We start from the raw sequence: 16,548 nt of genomic DNA on the forward strand, positions 1-16,548 counted from the left end.
GCGCACCTGCCCCAGCACATTCTAAAGGCTCAACGATTCTGTGAGTCTGACGCTCCCTGCCAGACTTCATGACACGGCCATTAATATACAGTATCCCCCAGAAACAAATATGAAAGATGCAGAACAAGATTTACGGGCACGTTAATTACAGCATTATTCATAATAGTAAAAAAAATGGGAAGTTAAACGCCTAACACATAGGTCTGCAGTTCAATTATTTCATATCTACATTACACAGCCATTAAGAGTCACGTCTTTGAGGAACATTAGGTGACAAGAAAAATATTCAGGAAATAATGAGAAATCAAAAAGGTACAAAACTGAAGACAACATGATAATATTTATTTATGGGTTTTTTCCCTCTGGTTATATATATGCACATGACTGGAAAGAACTAAAATTAAATATTAATAGTGGTTATCGTGAGTAATGAGATAACAAGTTATTTTTCTTTACCCTCTGTATTTTTTCCCATATTTTTCCAGTTTTGGACAGTTACTTCTTTTTCAGTAAAATGTTACTGTCTCTAAAAAGCACTTGTCAATTCTTACAAAAATATCCAAGAATATCACAAGAAAAATATGATTTTTCTCTCAAAATTAGTTTGATCTCACTGTAGGAAAAAAAAGAAATGGTTTCCATAGCTTCATCCATCAGAGGAAATAAAACTCTTACTAAAGAATAGTGTACTGCATCTTTAAGCAGGAGAAGGTAAACTACCTGCAAATGTGAATTTCTTAGTTTCATTAAGAAGTATAGTTGTTAACCTTTTGTGTGCCAAAAATTCTAAGTTACATTTTCCTTCAAAGCAATGTACTTTTTTCTATATATGCAGTATGTATAGTTAGCATAAAATCATTGGTGCCATGAAAATTATTTTTAAACTTAAATAGATATTTAAATATATATATAAAAAAAGCAAAGCCAGGGCCAGTCCTGTATAATTGTTATTAATAAATAACCCATAAAATTTCTGCCCATGTGAATAATTATAGTAAAAAAAAAAAAATCTATGTCATCGTCAATAACATGGGCCAGAGGCTTTCTTTTTTTATTTTTTTCTTGGGCCGGAGGCTTTAAACCTATCGTGATCTGCATTAACATCCATCCTGTCAAAATTCATAGTATATTAAATATACTATGTATGTTGTTATATGAAGAGAGGGAATTAGCATGTAGAGTGTGTGGTCTGAGCCAGATGCTTATGTCCATGGTTGCCCTGAGCACGCTTAGGGTTGGGGAAGGTAAAGTTCAAAAATGTCAAATAACTGGCCCCGGTCACATGGCTATTCAGGGATCGAATGTGCTCCAAACCCCTCAGTCTGGTTTGAAAGCCTTGATTCCTTCTAGCACCACGGAGCTGATGGAAACTTGAGATGAGACACAGACTTCACTGCAGACATTTAAAAATATCTTCACAGGATACCGTGCAAGAGCTTCTCACGGGTGGCCAAAATAACTAGTTTTGGTTTCTTTTCATTCACATCACCCCAGTGAAGGTAGTAGGGAAACTGCCCAAAGGAGATGACATTATAGTCAGAAAAGAGAAAGACAAGTGGGGAACCCACCTACTGGGAACCCCCTGAAAGAACAGGCAGGGATTACAAAGACTAGTCTGGCCTTGGCGCCAGGGAGAGGGGTGGCCACCTGAGGTGACCAGCAAGTGTGGGTGGGCTTGATCTTCCACAAATATCTCACCCACCCCCCCCCACGGTGCAGCTCCTCCCTCCTGCTGGGCCCAAACCCTACGTCTCAACAGTCATTTCTTCAGTTGATTACAAAGCCCACATCCTGGACTCCAGAGAAGAATTTTTCAAAGCTAAAAACTTTCCTCCAGAAAAAGACAAAAGACCTCGGAGGTGATCTTTCATTTTTTTTTTTTTTCTCGTTTAATAGTGAATGCCTTTTGACATTTCTCAAAATGAGAGCCAAGGGACTAGACGTCGCGTTAGGCCCACCTTCACACGCATTGTCGGTTTAATTCAACCAACAGATGAGCTCAGAATCATAACATCATCCTGCTCGGGGCCTCACAGTTACAAGGTAATTCCACATCCATTCATTTGCTTCTCACCATAAGCCTTACGGAAAGAAAGGTAGGTAACGCCATCCCCATGTTACAGACCAGGACACTGAGGCATACCGCCATTTCGTCTGGCTTATTGGATTTGATGGTGGCTTCCTTGGAAGGCACAGAGGGACAGACTCCTTTCCATTCTTCAGAGCCAACCCAAATCCTACAGATCCAGGAAGTCGTTCTTTTTTTTTTTCCCCAAGATTTTGTTTATTTGACAGAGAGAGAGAGAGAGAACAAGCAGGGGGAGCAGCAGAGGGAGAGGGAGAAGCAGGCTCCCCGCTGAGCAGGGAGCCCGATGAGGGACTCGATCCCAGGGCCCCGGGGTCATGACCTGAGCTGAAGGCACACACTAAGCTGACTGAGCCCCCCAGGCGTCCCCCTGGGAAGCTATTCTTAATTATCCGCCACAAAGAAACCATAATACCACCACCTTAAGGTTTCCCCATGCCTTCCTCAGCTCATTGCAACAGCAGGACACATTTTTGCGGTCGGCTTTGCCATCTGTTGTACGAACAGGACAATGAGGCTCAGAAGGGCTAGCCTGTCGCCAGCTGACACGGTTAGTGAGTCGCAGAGTCCAGATTTCAAACTACGTCGGGTCTCAGCTGCCTCACCTTCCTGTACACTTATCACATCTGGTATGTCACCCGTGTGTCCCCTTATTCCTCAGCTCAGCTTTAAGTTCTTTGAAGGCAGAGAGCAAGCCTTGGGCTTCTTGGTAACCACCCCCACTGCCGGCCCTTAGCGGCGCTCCACGTACACAGTAGGTTCTCAATAAACGTCAGACGTTAAATATCTGTTCGGTAGGAACAGTAGTTATTAAGAGGGATTTTTTTGGGGGGGTCCTTTGGATGTCAGGCTTTCCTCGGTCTATAATTAAAACAAGAGTGAACACGAAGCGTGTAATTTCTCCTAGCTCTGGCTTAATCAGGCGCTCATTACCATGTCTGATTCTGTGTTACGTGAAAAGAACTGCTTAGTAAGCATTTTCTGTGATGAGGATAATCAAACACATACAGACACCAGAGAGAGTTTTTAAAAGACAAGAGCAAACCCACCCAATGGAGGGAGGGACAGTGATCTGCGTGCCATAATCTTCCACCTGGGACTGAGGAACTTCCCAGGCAAAGAGAGCACTTGGCTGATTTGGGGCAACTGGGTATGCGAGGACCCCTGACAGGGGAAGTCTGGGTGCTCACTGGGGTCTTGTATGGAGAGGATGGAGCGCACCATGCTACGGTTCCAGGTCGGCACTAGAGAGGCAACATGTTCAAGGGCTTTTCTGAGACAAGGGGTTCGCTCTGAACCCTCTCCAGCATAGCAATCATCTCATTACCATCGCCAATGACAAGCAGACCTAATAAATATGCACGCGATATACAACTTCTTGCTCTCTTTGGTCTCGTTCCATCTGCCCTCCCAACCTATCATTACTGGATAGCTTTGAAAATAGAAAGGGCTCAAAGAAATTCATTGAGATGAGAATTTTTCCAATAGACACGAGCTCGAGTACCTTGAAATTGACGTTTGGTAGTCTACGCCGACCGTGGCAGTGCCTGTCTACCATATTTTACTGCCAATCCATTCATAGTCATCTTAGCCACTGGGAGGCAGGGCTTCTGATTCCCTTGGAGTCCTACCTAAAGTGCCACATACCTGTGGGCATTCAACCAACATCAAGCAACAAGAGCAAGTATCAGGTTGGTGGTACCTACATTTGTGTCCTCGTGGCTGTGGCCGTTGGTCTCGACCAATTCCTTGGTGCCTTTTAACTGCAAATTTCAAGAAAAAAAACCCAAATGAGTAAGCAAAGCATATCTGTTACGTATATATCATCCTGTTAACTCAGATTCATCTTGAGGTTGCACTTTATAAAGCTTCCAAGAGAAAAAAACAGATGGAGCACATAATTCTAACGAGTCTTATTGAAACCGGTTTGAGACCAATATTTTATGAAACCTGATGGCTGGCAAAAAAAAAATAAATAAATGGGTCTTGGTCATTATTTTTTAAATAATAAGATTAGAAAGCAGTTCCATAGGCATAAAATGTATAAAATTGGTTCTTAAGAATAATAAATGATTTCATTTCCTAGTAGTATTGCTATTAATTTCAACCCTGCAGTGTTTGCAAGTTGCCACCAGCTAAATGATGTCATACTAACGATTGCTCGTGAATGATGCATTTTCGGTTGTTTTAACACGCCGCAGTGCTACTTGTACATGTCTTCCTTGAGAACTTATTTGGATGACTGGCATTGTTTCTGGGGGTCTAAAAATAAAAAAGAAGAAGAAGAAAAAAAGAAAAACGATTTTCTTCTTTTTGTAAAGGAAGAGTTGGAAAGACATTTCCTTGGTCACTGAGGCATTGGAAGAAAAGCTATTTCTCAAATGAGATTTTTAGCGGTGAACATTTGAAAACTCAACTCTCTTTACTCTCTCGCAGCAGGCTTAGGAGTGATCAGTTATCAGGAGGTTTCTGGGAACCTTTAATTGGCATTTTATCCTCGCCGGGCTCAAGGAAGGTGCTTGGAAGCAGAGAGCAGGGGCAAAGCGGGGAGCAGACCTCGTAGCTGCTTGCCAGTATTTCTTCCTGGCTTATGAATGCTTCGGAAGCAGCATCTTCATTATCATCTTTTTTTTTTTTTTTTTTTTTTTGTGCTGTGCATAAAGTATTCAGTGGCAGGAAATAAATGCTTCAAGGTGGAAAGAAAGTGAGAAAACAAATGCACGTATGCTGACAAGGTGTCTGAGCAGGAGTATTGGGCCTGGTTATCAGGACGTGTTAGCAGGAAAGCTGCTTTGTGGCTTGTTTCTGAGGCGGTGTCCGGTTCTCCGCGGGGAAGTCGGGCGCTCTCCAGGCCCAGAGGGGAGCTTCGCCCCAGGAGGGGTAACGTGAAGAAACTGAGGCTGGGGCAGCTGAGCTGTGGGGCCAGGGGCTCCTTGGCTCATTTCCACGTCACTGCCACTTAGGAAAAAACAACTGTGCCCCCCGGTCTTCAGGGCTGCCCCGATGTTTCTGCACACAGCAAACACAGCGGGTCACCGACACGAACAGAAAGCGGCCCCCGCAGCGCGGGTGACACCGGCCGTGATCGGAGGGCGCAGGGGCACCTAACGAAACCCGCCGTGCGCTCCTGGCTGAAGGTCAACTCTTCCTTCTTCTCCAAGGTGCTCCTCTTTTTTCTTATCAACCCTCTCTGCCCCCTTAGGTCCCGCAGCTCATGCTCCCGGGGACATAGAGCGGCCTTAGCAGGCGAGGCTTTGCTATTTTGCCGTGGGAGGAAGGGACCGTGTTGGGGGGGCCGGTGTCATCTTCCCGGGTTCCCAAGCACATTCCATTGCACCACTCCACGTCACCCTGGCTCTGGACGCTGCCCACTGGCTCCCCTCATCCCCATATACCGGGACTGATCCCCCCACCTGTCTCCTCCTGCCCCAGGCCGCTGCTCCCTCCTCCCTCAGCCACCTGCAGGCTGGGCCCTCCCTGGCCTCTCCCTGTCCTCCCCCTGCCCCCAGGGCTCCTGTCCTCCAGATGCAGCAGGGGACTATCTCCTCTGATGACCCCCGGGCTTGTGCACAAGCTCCAGATGTCAGATGCTGCCACCTTTGGGAAAGGGGTGAAATCAGGAGCCGGTGGGGCCTGAAGGGGCTGGGGAAGCCACATCCTAGCAAACAGGGAAGGCTGGGAATCTTCTGGAGAGCCTGGGGAATAACCCTGTCTCCCCTGACGGGATGGAGCAGGGCCTACTGATGGTAAGGGTCTGTCCTCCTGACCTCATCTTCCTTTCTAGAATTCCCATCAAATGGCATCATTTCGAAAAGCAAAGTACCAGGTGTATCTTGTCCCGTGTGTGTGTGTGTGTGTGTGTGTGTGCGCGCGCAGGATAGCAAGGCTCTAGGCGCGTGCAGTCACGTTCTCCTGGAGTGATGCTATCCGTCTAGGCCCTGTCCATGCAGGCACCCAGAAAGTGTTTACACCATGTAGTGACCCTACACCAGTCCCAAGAAAGCCTCCCTGGGGCAATGCTCCTGGAGGGATGGAGGCGCATTTTCAAATATAGGTCGGGGTGTGGGTGCTTGGCTGCCCAGGAGATGGAATGAATGTGTCCCCTGTGTGCTCCCAACCACAAGGATGACAGGGGCACCCGGCTCGGGGCTCTTGGGGAAACAGCTTGGTGCTGGCAACATGCAGCCACATGCACCTGGTCGCAGCGTGTCACTGGCCTCGCGGGGACGTACTGATTAATGTTTTTGAAAAGAGCTACCCCGTTAAAGTCGGCCCAGCAGACTTAAACACGAGGACTTCCCAGTCATATTTTCTACTTCCTTAATGGTTTTAGTTAGTTGTTTTGGGTCTTCTCTCATGCTCCCCATTTCTTTTTCTTTTTTTTCTTCTTTTTTTTTTTAAGTAGCAGAGATCGGGTTGTTTCACTGCTGCCAGTGTGTGCGCTTTTCACTCCCCAAGAACCCAGAACAGGGACGTCCTGCTGCTTCTTGCAAAACCTGGAATCTGTTTTTGGGACTGGGGTTTGGACTTTAAATCAAGATACAGGCATGGCCCAGGGGCACTGCGGGTTCGGGTCCGGACAGCCGCGATAAAGCGAGTCTGTCAGGGCAGGTAAAAGTCACGTTCTCCCTGTGCTGTCGTCTGTCACACGTGCGACAGCATGATGTTGAAAGAGACAACGTGTAGAAAGGAGTCGTGTGGAGAGAGGAGAAACCCTCCCCTCCACGGCCCAGCAAATCCAGGAGGCGGCGGCACTGGGCACAGGACAGAAGAGCAAAGCTCGGAGCTGTGTCCCATCAGGAGCAAACGTGGACCACATCAGGCCTAGTCTTCTGGAAGTCTCGAGAAGGTAGAGGAGGAAAGCCACTGCGGTGATGTGGGGCCTCCTAGAGACACTGGTCACGGCATAGTCAGTCTGAGTTAGAACGAGTTTCCCCCCCAAACCCTACAGATTCCAGCTCAGTCTGTATCACCGAAGCTGTACTGGGCCTATCATCCCTGGGCTCCTGCAGCATCTTCCTCCGAAGCCTCCGAAGTAGCCAACATCTTCCCTTTTCACTTGCCAGTAAGTCACTTAACGCTTTTTAGGGGCGAGGAACTGAGACCTTATTTTCCTGCTCCCAAGCCACGAAAATCTAAACACCACTCGTCAAGTGACTGAGCACACAGCTGCCTGTGGCCTCCCAACGTCGTGCTCGTAGAAATACCACTTTTGAAGTTATTTCTACTGTACGAACCAGCCTTCTCGTAAGCCCCCGCGGGTGAAAAAATGTAAAACAAGCTAAATTTGATTACCCCTAAGGGTTGGGGTTACTGTACATGATTTTTTTTGGGGGGGGTTGTTTCTCCCCCTCCCAATTACCATCCGTGACACTGTTGGCAGGAGGGGCAGGCCGGTAATAGGAAAGCATTTCAAGAGCTCTCCTGTGTAGACACCGGGCTTAGGTTTCTCTCCACCGCCGAGCAATCCATCTTACCCTGCTGTAAGACAATACTTTCAAATCCACTTATCAATGTCAGGCCACACTTCAGTATCAAAGAAAGCCAGGATGAAACGGTCAGATTTACAAACTTCATATAAAAGGTTTGTTGCTCAGTGTGGTCAGATAAGTGCCCTGATGCACGGGGAAGATTTTTTTTTCCCCCTTTTAACGTCCCAGTGGAGCAGCCGTTCTTACTCATATGCCTGTGTGAGTGGCCTGGGTGGGGGGGAGGGGCAAACACATCACACTTCAGAGGAACCCAGCTGCTGCCTCGGAAATACATCTGCGTCTCCAATACCTTAAAACCTCATCAAAATTCATTTGTCGTTTGGAATAAACTTTCATGTGTCGCTGGGGCAGGCTCAGGTGGGGGTTGGGAGTGAGCAGGGCCCACGAATCCCATGGAGCGGAGCGGCGGGAGGTGTGAGGGGGAACGGGCTGAGCACACAGCAGGTGGGCTGCAGGCGCGTGTGTGCATGTGTGCGTGTGTCAGGGTCGGGGGTGCCCCCCAGGCCAGAGCTACTGGTTTCACTTACTTGTTCCTGGAGGACTTTGAGCAACGCCTGCGTGTGTGACTGCTCTTCCTTGGCTTGTTCCAGTTCTGACTTTTTGTTGTTTAACTCCTCCTGGATGGTCAGCAATTGCTGTCAACGGGAGAAGACGTGAGGTAAGTGGGATGGGAAGGCCAGGTGACTGCAGGATCTTAGAAAGATCCATTCAAACACACGAGAAGGTTCTCGCGTGTCTTAGCAGCTCCACCCAGACTTCAGCAGTGAACCTTTGCCTGCCCCCCCGCCCCCGCGACCCCCAATCACTTAGCAGGTTCTGACCTGTTACTAGGCTGTTGGGACCCCGTGGCACAAGAACAAGTTTGTGCTAGGTGTGTGTGTGTGTGTGTGTGTGTGTGTGTGTGTGTGTGTTTATTCATAAGAGACACACAGAGAGAGGCAGAGACACAGGCAGAGGGAGAAGCAGGCTCCATGCAGGGAGCCCAATGCGGGACTCAATCCCAGGACCCCAGGGTCACGCCCTGAGCCAAAGGCCGATGCTCACCCTCTGAGCCACCCAGGCGCCCTGATGGTAGGTGCCTGTGAAGACCCCCTCCTCCTATCCCTTCAAACAAATGCATATTTGTAAAAAAAAAATATGCAGAATAATGTCAACAGACAACATGTTTGGTGGGTAAAGAACTTAAACAAAAAAATAAAAGAAAAACAAGCTCGATGTGATTAGTCAACCTGGCCAAGGCCGCATCGTGTTTGCGTTAAGACGGGAAAGCCAGCCTTACGGTAGGAGTAGCTCTGCAAAGCTACTTCCCCGGGTGGCTCGGACCACAAAGGATCCTTTTACTCTCTCTGTTATGACGGTGATGTTTTATTAGATCAGCAGGACTGAAGTCCAAACTGCAATCAATATATCAGCCGAGAAAACTGCTGATATAAGCTGTCAAAACACTAAGCTATGGCCTGCACTGCTATTTTTAAGCAGGGCCACTGAAGGGATTTTTGTAAGCCTTGCCTTGAGCTTCCCCTGCCCTGGCCACTGCAGCTCAGGGTGAGGCTGACCCCGCCTGCCCGAGTCCCTGCGGCCCGGCTGGGTGTCAGCCACTCGAGAGCGCCACGCTGATGACACAGAACCTTTGCACGTTCCCGCCACGGAGCAGGTGGCTTGTGTCCCACGTCTAGGCCGCTTCTCTGGGGCCTGGGCAAGCTGGCCGCACAGCCGCCTGGCCAGGCCTCACTAGCAAGGCCCCAGCAAACACTGGTGCAGGAGGGCCCATGCGTCAACCTACCAGCTGGGAGGATGAAGTTAAACCTTTAAAACCTAGTCTGGGAGCTTCCCGGGGTGGCTCAGAGGTTTAGCACTGCCTTTGGCCCAGGCTGTGATCCTGGAGTCTCCAGATCGAGTCCCACATCTGAGCCACCCAGAGCTTCTCCCTCTGCCTCTGCCTGTGTGTGTGTGTGTGTGTGTGTGTCATGAATAAATCAATAAAATCTTAAAAAAAAAAAAAAAAACTTAGGGGGGTGGTATTGTGGGGAGTACGCAGCACTCAGAAAAACACATTGCACTTCCCCTGGGGCTTGCTGGTTCTGTTCCCTCCTCCGGCCCTGGATTTAGATTTAGGGACCTACTTTGGATCTCCCCCACCACACCCCCGGCATAAACAATGATTTCCTTGCCATTTCCTAAAAACACAATGTCTCCCGGTTCACGGCCTGCACACGCGAGAGGATACACGCCCCCCCCACCCCCCTGCTCCCCTAGTGCTGTAAGCGCATCAGTGGATTGTGGTACAGAAACCAGGGAGCCAGTGCAGTACTTGGGCACCGTGACAAGTTCCTAAAATGACGGGGCTTCCGAAGAGCGGGGAGTGCCTCTGCCCGGCCCCCCCCCCCCCGGGCAGCTCCCGGAGAGTGGGGGGGTGGGTCCTGATGCTGGGACTCCCATGGGATAGCATAGTGGGCAGGTTTCAGATCCAATCCGTAAACTGCCTTTAAAAATAAGCCAACTAAAAAAAAATAATAATAAAAAAAAAAAATAAAAAAAAATAAAAAATAAAAATAAGCCAACTTGGGCAGCCCGGGTGGCTCAGCGGTTTAGTGCCGCCTTCAGCCCAGGGTGTGCCCCCAGGGTCCCAGGATCGAGTCCCGCATCGGGCTCCCTGCATGGAGCCTGCTTCTCCCTCTGCCTGTGTCTCTGCCTCTCTGTGTCTCTCATGAATAAATAAATAAAATCTTTAAAAAACTAAAAAAATAAAAATGAGCCCAACAAAGAGCAGGAAAGCACCTTCCGATGTAGGCAGCTTATGTTCGTTCACTGCAACAGGTAGGGCAGCTCCCGAGAATCCCTGGGCAGCAGAAGGCGGCCTCTGTACCAGGGGCCCCAGGCCACCGTGCGGTGCCAATCGCACACGTGCCCTTGTGCAAGGGAGCTCACGCTCGCTCTTCTCCCCACAAGCACCTCAGGGTACAGAAAGTTCTCACTGAATTTTGCAACCTGTGCATAGGCAAGGATCTGGATACTTCCCCTGGGTGAGTGGGCTTACAGATCTACACACTCCTTCCCGCGATCTCCTTTCCACTGAGGCTTCCATCCTATTCCGTTCTTTCTTGGAAACACTTCTTATTTTTATTTTTTTTTAAAAGAATCTATTTACTTATTCATGAAAGAGAGAGAGAGGCAGAGACACAGGCAGAGGGAGAAGCAGGCTCCCTGCGGGGAGCCCGATGTGGGACTTGATCCCAGGACCCCGGGGTCACACCCTGAGCTGAAGGCTCAACCGCTGAGCCCCCCAGGCATCCCGGGATCACACTTTTTGTTATTTTTAATTTTATTTATTTTTTAAAACTATCTTACTTAAGAATAGTTGACGCATGGGTAGGTTACTTTCAGGTGCATGACACCATGACTTGACAACTGTATGCACTGTTCTGTGCCCAACATGGAAGTGTGGTCGCCATCTGTCACTAGGCAGTGTTATTATGACACGACTGGCTATGCTCCCTATGCCGTACTTTTCATCTCTGTGGGCTCACACTTTTTAAAATAAAATGTCTTCTCTGTCATCCCCACTTCCTTCTCACACATAGGCAACCACTTTCACTGGTTTCTATCTTCTTCATTTGCATGTGTTTTTCTAAAATATATATTGTTGTTTGGGCAGTATGCATTTTTTATGTGATACCGTCATATTTGTTATTTATGCTTTTACTAAGCCTCTTTTTTTTTTTTTTTTTTTAAGATCCGTCCATGTTAATGTGTACGTATCTACCCTGTTGCTTCTGAGAGCTGCATAATATCCTCTGGAGTGCACCCACCCAGTTATCCCTAATCCACTCTCCCAGGGTTGCAGTGGATCATGCTGGTGTGCATTACCTTATGCACCTGCAGGAGGATTTCCCTGGCATGCATACCCAGCAGTGGCACCACTGCCTCATAGGGTGTGCCTAGGATGTCAATTTGCCAAAGCTGCTCTACCGAACGGCTCTATAACCCACCCACAGCAGTGTGAAAGAGCCCCTGTGTCCCACAGTCACACTAACACTTAGCGTTACCCACTCAGCTTTCTAATATTTGTCAGAGAGTTCTAATATGTGTCTAATAATATACAGATTCTTCATTAAAATTTTTTTTGTACTTCTCTAACTCCTTGTGATTTTAAACATCGCATCATGTGCCTGCTAGCTGCTGAGGTTTATTTACACTTCTAAAAAGACTACTCAAGGGTAGTGGTTCTTAAATATGGGAAACTCTTAAAAAAAGGATTTATTTATTTTAGAGAAAGAGAGAGTGTGTGTGTGAGCTGGGGGACGGGCAGGGGGAGAGAGGGAGGGAGAGTATCTTAAGCAGACTCCCCGCTGAGCATGGAGCCCAACAGGGGGCTCGATCTCACCTCCCTGAGATCATGACCTGAGCTGAAACTAAGAGTCAGACATTTAACCAGCTGAGCTCGCCCCAAGTATGGGAAACTTTTCACAACAATCCTGATTCCTGGGTCCTCAAGAAGATCAATGAACTCAGAATATCTAGGCAATGATACCTTAAGAGAAAACAGCAAAAACCTTAAGAAATAATTCTAATGTGCAACTGGGATGAAAACCACTCTTTCCTTTAACGCTCATTTAAACCCCATTTTACTACAGCGTGACTTCCATCCAGACTACCCTACTCACACTGTGTTCACTGAAATCTCCGTTGCTTTTCTCCTGGCCGACCAGCATGCCAGGTTCTTTTCTTCTTGCTCCATACCTTTTCCAGGTGATCCGTCCACACCCATGGCTTCAACTGCACATCTCATGTGCTTATACTTTAGAAGGCTGACTCTACAGCCTCTGCCTCACTCCTACTACTCATTAGATCCTTAACTTACAGTGTTTCAAGCCCTATTATCACACCTCCCTTCCCCTGCCTGAGTCTGCTCCCCTGGAAGCCAGAGTTAAAAGCCTGAAATCCACCCAAGCCCTTTCATCACCTTCATAACCTCCCCGCCTATTCCTCTGCCTTTTCTTCCATCTTCATGGTGATAGTTAAGGCAACCCTTTCCTCCCCTCTGGATCTGCTTGTTCCCCTGTCATTCACCCTCTGCTCCTCAGAGAGCTGGCCATCTAAAAATAAAAGTGCTCCCATACTTAAAAAATATTATTGGTTTGGCATTTTTCACAGAACTCAAATAATAATACTAAAGTGTGAATGGAATCACAAAAGACCCCAAATAGCTACAGTTGTCTTGGGAAAGAATAACAAAGCTGCAGGGACCAGGATTCCAGATTTCAAGATCTACTACAAAGCCATAGTAATCAAAACAGTATGGTACCAACCCAAAAATAGACACACGGATCAATGGTATAGAACAGAGAGCCCGGAAATAAACCCACACATATATGGTTAGTTAATCTACAACAAAGGAGGCAAGAATACCCAATGGGGAAAAGACAATCTCTTTAGTGAATGGTGTTGGGAAAGCTGAACAGCCAGCCACATGCAAAGAATGAAACTGTATCACTTCCTTATACCATCCACAAATATAAACTCAAAATGATTTAAAGACCTTAATATTAAAAAAAAAAATAAAGACCTTAATAGGAGACCTGAAACCATAAAACTCCTTAAAAAAAAAAAAGGTAGTCAGTAATTTCTCTGTCATTGGCCATAGCAACATTTTTCTAGATAGGTCTCCTAAGGCAAGAGAAACAAAAGCAAACATAAACTACTGGGTCTATCCCAAAATAAAAAGCTCTTGCACAGTGAAGGAAACCATCAACAAAACCAAAAAGCAACCTACTGAGTGGGAGAAGATATTTGCAAGTGATATGGCTGATAAGGGGTTTGTGTCCAAAATACAAAGAACTTACCTAATTCAACACCAAAAAATGGTGTATGGCTAAAACTAATGTAACACTGTGTGTTAACTATACTTTAATAATAATAATTTAAAGATTCTTTTGGTTCCTCAACCTCTATTAGACAAAATCCAAACCACTGACCTCATCCTTCCCTAGTTGTGCCAGGTCCTTTCATGATTCTGTGACAAGCTCACTTCCCAGAATTCTGCTTGGCAGATTCCTATTCATTTTTAGGCCTATTCATTTCAGATGAGCACCACCCATGTGACGACTGTATACAATAAAAAACAGCTGCATCCAATAGGGAGCCGATACTCCTCACCAGGGCACAGGGTTAGGCAGGGGAGTCGGGGCTTGATTTGATTCCCACTTGCCCATTTGGCCTGGTGTCTTTGTCTAGGGCAGAACCTGCAAAACCATATGCGGTATCCTTGGGTTCTTCTGCAATAAAGACCTCCCTCAATCACCCAAGCAAAGTTAATTGTCCTAATGTCTTTGCTCCCAAAGCACGTAGTATACAATACTACCTGTCCTACATATCTCCCCAACTAGACTATATCCACCAGTGGTAGGGCCAGTAATTAGGGCGAGCCTAACACACAGGAGATGTTGAATGAATGAGTGAAGAAAGGAATGAATGCTTGCTCTGGTTTCCCCACTTCTATGGGATTAAGCCATGATCTAGTAGAAAAACAAAACAAAAAACTGCATACACAGGGACAAAAACCAAAACAACCACAATAACAAAAACTACCTGTGGGTCCGTCACTGGCTGATTCTTTGTTGTAGAGATAGGGACACATAGGGACACATACGGACATATGGGGACACATTAGGATATATGGAGCTTTCAGAGAACAGCAGTTCCATGGAAGACATTTTCATTCATTACTCCGGCAGACCCATTATCCTTCTTAATCTAATGGGGACTATTTCTTAAAAGGCTAAGGCAATCCACTCAACAAATGTGTAATTCTGTGATTTCTTCTCCATGTTCCACAAAAAACAAAACAAAACAAAAAAACCCAACAACAATAAAAAACAAAACAAAAAACCCCAAACCACCACTAGAGGAAAAAGAAAATCAACACCCCCTAGACTGTCTTCTACATTCTTCCAGATTAATGTTTTCTTTTGTTTACAAAGCATAAACTCATGAATCTAATATTTATGTATGCAAAACAGTGGTGGTGAGTCAAAACTGCTGTTCTTCATTTGCCTCGATGTCCTCTAAAAACAATGAGGTAGTCTGAAACTAGATAATTTAAGTCAGCCTTTCTGGTTCTTCTTCACTTGAAATGTATGAGACTGTATCATCTCTTCTCTAGTCTGAATGTTTAAGTACGAAAATACCTCAATTACAGAAGTTCACAGGCAGCTAGAACTTAATCAGGAGAGTCTCTCGGTTGGATTGGCTGACTGCAGCATAATTTTAATTTAACATTGGAGAGTATGACATTAAACAGATGCACTATTACATTTTTTGGTGGTTACAATTGAGTGTGTTCCAATTAGACAATTATCCGTATGCCAATCAAGTGCGCACACTCTGGCAGACAATAGCAGGTAAATACGTGCCGTACCTGACGCATCTTGGTATTTCCAGGCCACAGATTTAATAGGATCGTTTGTAATGCTCTTTGGGGATGCAGACTTCAGTGTGTAATGGGTCTTTCTATCTGACACACCCAAAGAGCATTACAAATGTTATTTGGAGCCCCAGAATAAGTGAGGTCACATTTCCATTTTTACAGATGGGCGAACTATGTGCGTACAAAGGTTAAGTCACGAAGCCAAGGCCACACTGTCTGGGAGAGACCTACCACTTGCACATCTCAATTTTCCTGTCTTAAACCATGGTTCCTACCCTGACAGCCACACCGCACTATCAGTTTAAAATGGAAATCAGGACATGCCAAACTTGGAATCGTCCTAGCAACAACGTCTACCTAAGGCATTCACCTCCACTTAAAAGCTAGGCTGGTGGAGACGTGCTTTTGTGTGTACTTCTGTGAACCCCGTGGTGGACTTAACTTCGCTTTTCAAACTGCAGCCCCTTCCTTGTCCTTTTTCCTTAAATTTTATAATTTTGCTATCAAGGTGAAGTTTTGATATAGCTAGCAGGCTAGAAGGTTAGATTCCATAAAAGTCACAGACAATAGAGCAGATACTCTCTATATGAAGTGTCCCAGCAACATCCCATTAGGAGCTGACACTCACAGAATTAGTGATAGCCCAGGGATCTCTGGCAGGATTGGTGAGCAGCTGGGCTGAGGTGAGGGTCAGCATCAAATTGGGAGGACCCGTAAATAGCGCACTGATTTTAGGACAGCACAAAACACTCCAATAATGGCTATGACCAGTAGAGTCTCCCTAGGTATTAGGAGAATACAGGCATAGGGGATTCCATTTTGAATCAGGATTTGTTCTATTTATTAGAAATGAGCCACTGAATATTCGTGCATAAAAAATCTGGAAATACTGGAATCCATAGAGGGTCATCAATTTAAATTTAAATGTGTTTTTGCACTTTTGATTCAGTTTTAATAAATGTATATTCCATCTCCATAAATTTCCTGTAAATGAGATGCTCAGATCCTCCGCGGGGATATGCCTTTGGGGCCAGTAAAGTATCACCTAAGGAAATGAGGTCTGGGGACTTCTGAAGGCCGTGGCAGATGGGACTGTCTCTGCATCCACCAATCCCAGCGATTGTTTTACTACGTAGGCTACATGGCAAAGCCTGTGAGCATCCCGCATCACCCTGTCTGTGCAGCTGGTCTCCAGTCTGATTTCTCTATTTTTAAAAAGATTTTATTTATTTATTTTTGAAAGAGAGAGAGAGAACACGAATATGAGAGGGAGAAACAGACTCCCCACTGAGCAGGGAGTCCAATGTGGGATTTGATCCCAGGACCCTGGGATCAAGACCTGAGCTGAAGGCAGGTGCTTAACTGACTGACCCACCCAGGCGCCCTGATTTCTCTACTTTAGCCTGCGATCTGAACCCCACCCCGGGCCTGCTCTGCTAGATCCTTGTCCCCTTGTCCTGCCCTAAGGAGACAGGATGCATCCATCAACCGTTCTCCCTTGGGGAGATCCTGCTACCCCAACACAGACTATTGCTGCTTCTTCC

The 16,548-nt window shown here is 46.5% G+C and overlaps 1 protein-coding gene across 2 annotated transcripts in view; it reads right to left on the reverse strand.

The window, feature by feature from the left end:
• ENOX1 (ecto-NOX disulfide-thiol exchanger 1) overlaps nt 1-16,548 on the reverse strand; it is a 247,744-nt gene that overhangs the window by 53,849 nt on the left and 177,347 nt on the right. For both annotated transcript variants that reach the window (XM_041730978.1, XM_041730979.1), the window contains exons 11-12: nt 8,106-8,213; nt 3,793-3,849 (exon numbers count right to left, since the gene is read on the reverse strand). In XM_041730978.1, the coding sequence (XP_041586912.1) occupies nt 3,793-3,849; nt 8,106-8,213 (165 nt within the window). The remainder of the gene's footprint in view (nt 1-3,792; nt 3,850-8,105; nt 8,214-16,548) is intronic.

This window comes from Vulpes lagopus, chromosome 16, assembly GCF_018345385.1.
Source record: "Vulpes lagopus strain Blue_001 chromosome 16, ASM1834538v1, whole genome shotgun sequence".
NCBI lineage: Eukaryota > Metazoa > Chordata > Mammalia > Carnivora > Canidae > Vulpes > Vulpes lagopus.